The 10,727-nt window shown below is 40.5% G+C and overlaps 1 protein-coding gene across 1 annotated transcript; it reads left to right on the top strand.

The window, feature by feature from the left end:
- Positions 1–1,239: 1,239 nt before the first annotated feature.
- On the top strand, positions 1,240–7,765 carry Yae1 (YAE1 maturation factor of ABCE1). Its single transcript, XM_032884781.1, has 3 exons — positions 1,240–1,399; positions 2,832–2,953; positions 4,599–7,765. Exons 1-3 carry the CDS (start codon positions 1,274–1,276, stop codon positions 5,011–5,013), a joined length of 663 nt encoding a protein of 220 aa, XP_032740672.1. The 5' UTR covers positions 1,240–1,273; the 3' UTR covers positions 5,014–7,765.
- Positions 7,766–10,727: the final 2,962 nt, after the last annotated feature.

Below are 10,727 nucleotides of genomic sequence, written 5' to 3'. Positions count from 1 at the left end.
AGTTGGAGTTACAGGTAGTTGTGAGCCACCACCCACCTGCATGTAGATGCTCAGAACCAGATTAGCATCCTCCAAAAACTAGCAAGCATTCCTAACTGCTAAACCATCTCTTGAGACCCTGTCCCTTAGGGCTTATCAAACAAGGGATGAGTTGTATTTTTTATTCATTTATTTTCATATGGTGTGTCTGTGTGTGTGTGTATAAGTGTACATGTGTGCTACAGCACATGTGTGGAGGTCAGAGAACAATTTGTAGGAGTTTATTCTCTCCTCCCATCACATTAGTCATGGCGATTGACACAGTTCCTGGGGCTTTATCTACTGAACCAATTCACAGAAGCAGTTTTGGGTTTTCTATTTTACTCATTTCAATCACTATCTCTATTACTTCCCGTTCTGCCATTTTGTTTCTAATTAAGATGTCTATATACTTACACCTTAACACATTTTATAATTAGTTTTATACATATATTTATGTGATACAAAATTCTCTCTGAAGATATAAAATAATAATGGGACTGTAGGGGATAACTTATTGACAGAGCATATATTCATTTGCAAGGCTTGTGGCTCAGTCCTCAGGACAAAAATGTAAAATGAACTAAAACAGTAACCTGTATCCTCTTCTCTCAGCAGTGTTATTTTTCCCCTATCACTTACAGTCTTCAAACTATTAGTTATATATTATTGTTGGCCAACTGGCCATTTCTACACTAATGGGAAGTCCATAGACACTGAGAACTTTTATTCCTGTCCCTCAAAGACCTAAAATGATGACTAATACAAAATAGATATTCCAAAAAACTTGTCAGAAAAATTCAGTTACCACATGACAAAACAAGAACGCTGCTGGTATTCAGTTCAACATGTACTCTGAGCCAGTTGCTAATGCTTGAGCCACATTCCTGAAGTGTCATAATCACCGAGGAGACGTCAGGTTTTACAAATGTGTTCGCATTACTCAATCTCAAATTGATACTAGAATCAGCTTTCATATTCTAATGTTCTTGGCTGCACGTGGGTGTCCAATGACTTCAGCACTCGCAGAAACTGAGTCTCAACCCTGGAATGGTGGGATTTAGCTTCCAGCACCCACCCCGTTCCCCGCCGCCCCACCCAGACGCATAGGAGGAGACCCAGCCCCGAGACGCCTGGCTGCCCAGGGAGCCGCACACGCCCCTTCGTCCCACGCCTAAGCCCTTTCCTCCCGCCCCCCGAACCGGAAGCACTTGCCTGCGTTTCCGGTGACCCCGGACTCTTGGTGTTCCTGGCAATGTCTTGGTTTCGAGCGACTCCCGAGATCCCGAGCCCTGGAGACCAGGACGTGTTTGATGAGGAAGCAGACGAGTCTCTGTTAGTGCAGCGGGAATGGCAGGATCACATGAGGAAACGAGTCCAAGTAAATGGGCGGGGCCTGGGACGCACGGGGAAAGGGACTCCCTCGAGGGACACGGGCTCGCCCGGGCAGGGGCACGCTGACCGAAGCCTGGGCGGACGAGTGCGGCTCTCTGACCGAGCGCGCCCCAACGTCGCCCCAGTCTTAGGATTTTCTGGTTGTTGATAACTTTTAAATAAGCGCGTTCTTTCGGAGTCCCAGCTGGGTTTGGAGCAGAGGCACTGACCAACTAACGTGAACTTTATTCAGTCCTTCAAGAGTTTGCAGTTTGGGGAGGAAAAGAGATGAGGAGAAATACACACTCACTAGCAGATTCGCAGGCGTTCAGTGGGTGGAGAGTCCAAAGTTAGGCGTGGTGTTACAAAGGCTTGAGAAAGGTGAACTGTGACGGTAAGGGGAAGGTAGAGAAGGGAATACTGTTCCATCTTTACGTTAAATTCGTTATTCGATCCGGACCTGTCTCAACACTCATTAAAACTCTCTTAGTAATATCTGGGGAGAATCGGCGCTTTTTCTGGGTGAGAACTACTTGCTAAGATCTGTCTCCACATAGAAGTGGATTCAGAGTATAACGATCTGCGTTCGATCCCTGAAACCCACATCGTGGAAGGACAGAATGGGTTTCTGGAAGTTACTTTCTGACCTTCACACTCAAGCTATGGCATGAAGTAAATAAATGCCTCCCTCCAGAAAAATAAGTAAACATACGTTACGTAAATAGTCAAAAGATAAGCACTGCATCTACCCAGTATATTAGCCATTAAATTACCCTTTTAAAGGGGCAGTTGTGACTACCCTAATTTAGTGTTCCAGTAAGTTAATATTTGTTGAGTCCAGCAACTATCATGTCATTACAAAAATGCCTTAGGCGTCTGGGGCTAAACCAATAATAAGGAGACAAATCTCTACTCCACAGTTCCGATTAGATTTCTAAAATCAGACTTCCTCTGCACTGCTCCTAAAATAGTTCCCTCTTCCTGGCCTTGCCAGCCTCCTTAACTGCCCTGTTCTAACCAGTTACCCAGAGACTAGACATGCAGTTTTTCCATTTTTGTGAATACTTTTCTAACACAGTTTTTAAAAATCCCCTAACACCTAATGTTTAATGTTTGCACAATCATCCTAGGTTTCCAAAGTGAGTTGAGCATGTGACATGGAGTCATAACGCCTGTCATCACTTCGGAGGGTGAGGCAGTGGGATAATGAGTTCCAGGCCAGCCTGGAAGTAAGATTTTTAAAAAATAAAACGTGATAAGGAAGGATAAACCAATAATAAGGTTTCGGGAGAAACATTCTGCTTTGGATTTATTTATGTCTCTGCCACATCGTAATTCAGTTAACATAATCAAAACCTAAGTTTGTTTTCAAAATTGGTTCTGTGCTTTTCCTGAAAAGGTTTCCTTGGCATCCGTTACAACTGGTTCCTTACTTTTAGGAAGGTTACAGAGATGGGATAGATGCTGGCAAAGCAGTAACCCTTCAACAGGGCTTCAATCAAGGCTATAAAGAGGGTGCCGATGTCATTTTAAACTACGGACTACTCAGGGGAACATTGAGGTAATTTTAAAATCTTAAGTGATGAATCGTTTAGCCTCGGTTCTAATGGTGGTTTTTAATGGAGGTAATATGTAAAAATAAAACGTTTAAAAGTGTTTTTCCTGATGTAGGATACATGACTTCAGAGCATAAGATACTTTCAAAAAGTTTTCTAAGAGTTGTCAGTTCATCCATTTTAATAGGTGTGCCTAATGCGTTTCCCTTAGTGCCATTTAGACTAGCACTAATCACTCATGATGGAGTTTTCAGCTTCTAAATAAAGCTGTTTTTCCTGCACATGTAGTAGAGTACAGTATGGAAGGTCTGTCAGCTAGAAGTCTGTGGGGAAAGCCGTATTTACTAATAGAAAGAGGTCCTATTTGAGTCCTGAACTTTAAATACCTGTAGGATACCATAGCAATAATGGCAGAAACTAGAGCCAAAAGGTCAGGCACACAAGGTGACTAAGAGTTGGGCAGGCCTCTTTGATGGGGATACTTTTTAGACTATCCTTATAAAGAAATAAATTACTGCAAAGAATTACATTTAAAAGAAAAAAAGTTTTAAATTTTGTTGAGACTTTTAGAAAATTCAGTAGAGTGTATTGTTTAGAACAAGAGGAAGATGGCCAGGAGTTCATCTTTACTTCATGTTTATGACTTTAGGAAGCTTACTGCCCAGTGTTTCCCATCCATTGACACTTTACGTCTATGGCATTTTCAAAGAGTGTTGTAACTCAGGTGTTTGCTCAGCATGCACACAGCCCTGGGTTCAGTACCCACCGAAAAAAGAAAAGAAAGAACTGGGTTTTTTTATTATATTATATGAAAAAGCAGGGAGGAAGGTGGGTCTACTAGAAAAGTAACAAAAATAATGAAATATATTAGGAGTCAAATTCTTAACACTTTTCAAGAATATTAAAACTCTGTTGGTGATTCTAATGTGTGACGAATTTAGAATGACTGATTTAGAAGCTGTTTGATATCCTTAAAGAAGAAAGTGGGGCTGGTGCTATAGGTCAGGATTAGGACGCTTGCTTCAACTACCTGATGCCTTAGGCTAAATACTGAGTAGTGCCAAGATAAAAACAGTGACTTGAGGTCACATTGACAAGGTAAGCTGTTGCCCAGGACGAACTCTAAAATACTCCGGATAATGTTTTTTGGTCTTTAATAATTTAACAAGTCTAGGTTTTCTATTTTAAAAGGAAAGAAAAATAAGAAACTTTTTTTGTTCTTTCTATAAATAATATCTTACTGCACATAAGTTACATGGCCAAGAAAATGTAAAATAAAAATAGATGGGGCTGGAGAGATAGCTCAGTGGTTAACAGCACTGACTGCTCTTCCAGAGGTCCTGAGTTCGATTCCCAGCAACCACTCGGTAACATACCTAAAATAAATGAATCTTAGAATAAAAATACAGTGCTATGAAGGGATATTCTTTATAAATCGTCTATAATATTAAGTCTAGTGATTAACATATTAAGATACACTGGGTCTAAAATTTAGTGTTATTTACATCATCACTTCTTAATTTTGACATGCATTATCAGTTCAGTATCTCTGCATGGTACTGTCTGGAAGAAAGGCGTGTAGTATTTAGTACTCTGAATGCCTGTGACTCGTTTTTTCCTATTTAACTCTTGTTCCTATATTCCCCTCAGCGCTTTGCTTTCCTGGTGTCACCTTCATGGTAATAGTTCAACGCTGATTGGCAAGATAAATAACCTTCTGGATGCAGTTGGCCAGTGTGAAGAGTGTGTGCTCAAACACCTGAAATCAGTTACGTCACCGCCACGCATTACAGATTTATTGGACTCCATTGAGGACCTGGACCTTTGTCATGTAGTCCCGCCTGAGAAGGCTGTTGAAGCAAGAGGTGACACTAGTGCTGACATTAGCACAGATGCTGACAGGAGTCCGAATGGGATGGATTGTTCACATCCAGAATGTTGCAGAACACAAGAGCATGCGCATTTGGAAAAGCCAAGCCTCACTTGGATTCTGGAACAGACATCCAACTTGGTGAAACAGCTGGGAATATCAGTAGACATATTACAGCACCTGAGACAACTGTAAAATTACCTCCCCCTTTCCAGAGGAAGTAATGCTCGGAGTATTACTTAGAGCATTGTGTTCTAGATAAGGTAACCACTGATTGATTAATTCCTGTGTGGAATTAACACTAGTAAATGAAATGACATTTGTCTATGTCATTGGTAAATTGTCTAGTTTTAGATACACTCAGAAATCCTCATTGTCATTTTCAAATTTCTAATCAAAATCAGTCGTTTTTGTACTAACAAGAACCAAACATTTTAGAACAAGAAAAAAAACCTAATGTTGCTTTCTGGTTTTGTTGGAATTGGGTCGTTTGGGACCTCTTCACCAGCAAGTAAGCCAGAGTTGCCAGAAACAACCTGGAGGCTAGCATAGATAAGTAGAAGCAGATCTATAGATAGCTATACGTTAAAGTCAAGAGACTGTAGAAACTGACACAATATTTATGTCATTGAATGAATAATAGAAAGCAAAGTACTAAAACACCTTATTTACATATTAGCTAAAGATGTTGAATTTCATGAAAAATAGAAAAAAATATAGTTTGTACTAAACTGTAAAGAAAAGGAACTACTTAGTTTTCTAGGTAATGAGGACTTGGCCATATTTTCTCAAAATGTGACAAGCTATTTCTGTCTGAACTGCAACTTTGCTTGTTATTTACATTAGAATTTAAAAAAACATTACTGCTTTGACACGAAATATATAATCTAGAATAGACAGAGTCACAATGAGATTTTTGTTCCGTGACCCAGGATCAGGAAAGGAGATTTTTCATCACTTTTTCCCACCTGCAGTTATTATGAAATGCCTGACTTGAGAGCAGCCCAGATAATTGTCCCTTACTGACAGCATCGGTTGCTATCTAGCCAGTATTTAGCTGTGCCGAAAGATGCATTCATGAGAGACTGGCTGGAGAACCTTGTAAAGGAAAAATATGTTCTACAAGTTTCTTAAGTCCCTGTTTAAAATGCACAGAACATTAAGAAATTGGAGTAGCAAAATTTGAAATAGTGTTGTAGGTAAACTAATACATGCCTTAAGAATTAAAGAAACATTTGATGGCTGGGTTTTTATTTTGAAACTTTGTGGTACTTGACTTTGAACCTAGGACCTCATGATCAGTTTCCATATTGAAATCTCAAACCCACAGAAGTCTTTAAAGTGTCAGTGTTACTCTATACTGCATTTTCCATAGACATAGTCATCTCCAACAGTATAACCATTCTAAGATTTGAGAGTAATAAATCTTGAGGTTTTATCTAGACATACCCTGATAAGATTCCCTAAATAGATGATCCCTTGCCGTCATTAATTGCATAAAGTGCCCTAACACTAAAAGTCACAGAACATGAAGTCAGGTATTAGCTGGGGGAGCTAGAGAGGTGGTTCAGTGGTTAAAAGCATTTGCTACACACCCAATATCCACTTAAAAGTTAAATATGGTCCCAAGCATACATTAACCCCATACATAATGAAGAATTGCAGGTACATGCTGGCTTGCCCCAGAGAGAGTCTATAGAATGCCGAGTTACCCTGCCCTCAAGTTATCTGATTGGTAAATAAAGATGCCAATATCTGGGCAGAAGAAACATAAATGGGGTTTAGGTTTCACGGGCTTGGTGTTGGAAGAGAACCGTGAGGGGAAGGAGAGAGCAAAAAAGCTCGGTCCTGAGGACTGGCCGATTGAAGTTAAAAGCAGCCCAAATAAGACCTAATAAATAACTCAGGGTTTTCGATAAATAAATGTTAACATAGAAGATAACCAACTGCCCAGCTTTTATACTGTTTAAGTCTTATTATAAATATGAAAATTATATGTGGTTTTTATATTAAAAAATGGTCTAAGGCAACATAAAAACTCTTGAGACATAATTTCTACAACATAGAGATTGCTAAGAGGACCTCTGATGCCCTCTATCCTCTGTGTGTGCATGCAAAGACGTATACCCATACACCACACACAGAAGGCGGGAACTCTTGCTTTTCCAAAGTTCTAAGTAGCTCCTGGACTACAGATGGTATGATCAACCAGAAACAGTAACGGAAGCTACTTGACTCAGCCTTGCTTTCCATGCTGAGCCAGCCAGGTCTCATGAAAAGGCCCTAGGTGAATGTAAAGGGGAAGGCAAGAGAGCCCTGCGGCTGTGACGAGTTTCATGGCCAAGGGATTGCATCTGAAGTAAGTTACTTCTGGCACTGACACAACTAGATCTTTTTAAGCAAATGGGGAAGGGGGACCCTTTCCTGGCACATAAGTCATTAGAACTACTAAGGCCACCACATTGTGATTTGCAGACTGAGTAGACAGCTAAATTACTCTCCAAGCATCATCATTTGCAGCCATGCACCACTTGTTGGGATGGATTTTGAGAAGTATGACCCCGGGGAGTTCCATTGAACAAATATTAAAAAATATAAGGTGCTTATGATGTCACAAAGAGATAGGACCGTATGGGACCATATTGTGTCTGAACCTCATTTTTGACTAAAACATAACTGTGCGGCGCTGTTTGCTAACTGCTTTCGTGGTAAACCCAGATAAAGGCCAAGTTGTGATCCTCCTCACTATTCAAAGTAAGGTTACAGCTCTTATTGCTTTGTGTTCTAGTCTAAGACCTAGGAGAAAATAGTTAATGGATGTGTGTATGTAGATTGGAGTCTTTAACTTATTTTTTAATTATTCCCAAATTTGACCAGTAAATGAAATAAGTGTAAGCTGTTCATAAACTACCTACCAGTAAAAACTTTGCTGTCCAGACATCTCAAACCCCCACTGTGAAGATGCTACTCCCTCATAGATGTCTTTCATGATTAACAGACTTACAGGGTTGAATGCTCCTGCCTCAAATGCTTGCTGTCCACTCACACCCTCTTCACACTGTTAAGATCACTGTTAGGCAAGTTCACAGCTACCCCATCCCTAAAATGTTGTCCACTTGCCTGTCCACAGACAGTTAGCTACCCCTTCCCGTAAGTCCCTCTGCTTGCTTGCCTTTATTCTTGTCCTAGTTACCAGTTTATCAGTTTACCAATACTTTGCTTTTTGTCCATTCTTTAAATCTCTGGAGGTCTTATTCTTGGGCCCCTTTTGGTGTTTTGACGCTAACCAGGTGATGTCACCTCCCGTAGTACCCACTGTACTATGTTAACATTTTAGCTCCCATCTTTATCCCAGGCTCCAGAGCTAAACTTACACCTGCCAATTTCTCGTCTATTTCAGTGGCTTAACACAGCATGTCTAGACAGACAGCCGATTCCTTTCTCCTCTTTCCTGACTCACTTTGCAGTATATGTTTTGATTCTCTTAATGTCATCTGGGCTCATCCAAAGCTAGGAATCCATATCTTCCACTGGATTGTTTGTTTTGTCATTGTACTCGATTCCACTGAGTATTTTTATATCTTCAAAATGTTTTGACTTGGCCTTTCATTCAAATAGATTCTTCTTATTTTTTCAATTCTGTTGTTTTTTATTTTCTGCATTCTTATTTTTTGTTTTATTTGTAGTAGGTCTCCCTATTCCTGAATATGTTTTTGAATAGCCGCTGTGGCCTAGGCTGGCCTGGAACTCATGATCATTCTGCCTCTAACTCCCAAATGCCAGGATTCAGGCTTTACACCTGGCTTCATCACATATTAATTAACCTTCGTACCAGCCTCTCACTGTCATAACTTCTAATCTAGCCCTACTTCTGTCTTTTGTTGGACTTTGCCTGCCTACACAGTTTATTAGAAAAAGGCTTGTCTGGTTCCCGTTTTCCAGTGTACCAAAAGCCTAAGTTTCAGTTCTGGATCCAAGCAGTATGGTCAGTCAGATTTCCCTGCCTGCCTCCTCCCACCATGCAGTTTATATTTATTTACAGATAAGACTGTAGTCATTCTGCACATACTAGCCTATTCTCAGCCTCTGCTTTTACTTCTCAGCTCCTGCCCAGAGCACAGTATCCCTGTCCATCATACCCTGAAAATGCCAATCAGCAATTTCAGTTTCAGGTTTGTCCCAGTTTCATCACTTGGAGTGTCCCTCAACTTCAGAGTACATCAAAGTGCCTTGTTCACTCAGGGTTAAATGCCCAGCACTTAGCATTGTACACTGTATAGAGATACACAGATTGCTGCATGAGAGAAGAAAGTGTGAGTGAATCTTTTAGCCTAACTGAAAATAGGACTTGGGACGTGGCATTCCAGAATACTTGTTTAGGATGTTGCTGGGTCTGGAGAAATGGCTCAGCACCTAACAGCTCTGCTTGCTCCTCCCAGGGCCCAGTGTCAGTTCAAGTATTCACATGACAGCTCACAACAATCTAACTCCAGTTAGAGAATACGATGCCTACACCTGGCCTCCATAGGACGGTATGCACCTGCTACACAGACACATGCATAGTTTTTTAAAGATAATTTTATTTTTCCATGTTAATGATGAAAATCCACATATCCGAAATCTTATACCAGGATAAATAGTAACATCAAGCAACAGCATAACCAATCCTCAAGAATTATACTGAGTTTAGGCTGTAACTCAGTAGCTGAGCCTTTGCCTAGCATATATGAGGTCTAGGTTTATTTTGCTGTACCACCCAAAAGTTGTACTGATAAATAAACAGTGTACTATAATGTAAATTTAAAATGGAAAAATATATTTACTAGTTTCAGGCGTTATAGTACAGAAAGAAACTACACAAAACTGGGTAGAAACAGTTTAATAAATACTTAGCCTACAGCAGGATTCTTGTACATGGTTTTATTATCAGGAAGCAGCAGTAGAAGTCACAGTGAATACAACGTTAATATGCACAGGCCCTACTCTAAAAGCTTTACATAGGTTAATTTATTTCATCCTTATTAAAACTCCACCAGAGAGACATACATTAGCCCCATGCTACAGATGAGAAAAGTAAGGCAAGGAACAAGCTGAGCAACTCAAGCTCATAGCTCCCGAGGCCCAGCTGAAATGTAAAATGAGTTTGGCCCCCAGTTTGTGATCTAGATAGATGCTAACTAAATAATTACATGGCGGTGGCGGCAGTGTTTAATAGTGGAGCTAGGAGCTCTTTCTTCCCCAAGTTTTCTGTCTGCATTTCATGTCTTCTCCGAAAGCAATTGCACTAAGGTTCTCAAAGGAAACAGCCCTGATATGGTAAGTATGTTATTAAAGGATTCATTGTATGAGATTACACAGTAGGGGCTTGGCAGGCCCACAATGATTTTCTCCATATTGGAGAGGCTGAGAAACTGGTAGCTGCTCTAACTTAAAAAGGCTGCCTCGGTGGTCCAGGTACAGCAACTGGAGACCTGGAAGATTCTCTAAGAGCCTGCTGGCCGTTAGTTCACTCCAGAAGCTGGGTCCTGATGCTAGTTCAGGGTGTTGGTAACGCAGTCTCCAATGAGAAGTGAAGGCAGGCAATGCTGCTTTTTCTTCAGACTTGTATCTGGGGTGCCACCTACTCTTGGGGAGTCTTCTCCCCCAATTAATTCTTGGGAATGCCCTCATAGGCCTGCCCAGAGGCACATCTCTTCCTTGACTCTAGATCCAGTGAAGCTGACAGAATTGACCATCACAGAAAACACAATAAAATATCGTTTTGATAATGTGAATGATAATTAAAAGAAATGAAAGTTTCTCAGAAATGTGCTACACATTTTAAAAAGAAAAAAAATACCATTTCCCACTTGAAGGAGAAAATATTGATCACCTCTGAAGTGCTGTGGCAAATCATGTTTAGCATATGT

The sequence above is a fragment of the Rattus rattus genome, chromosome 14 (assembly GCF_011064425.1).
Source record: "Rattus rattus isolate New Zealand chromosome 14, Rrattus_CSIRO_v1, whole genome shotgun sequence".
Taxonomy (NCBI): Eukaryota; Metazoa; Chordata; class Mammalia; order Rodentia; family Muridae; genus Rattus; species Rattus rattus.
This window is presented reverse-complemented; position numbering and strand designations above follow the sequence as displayed.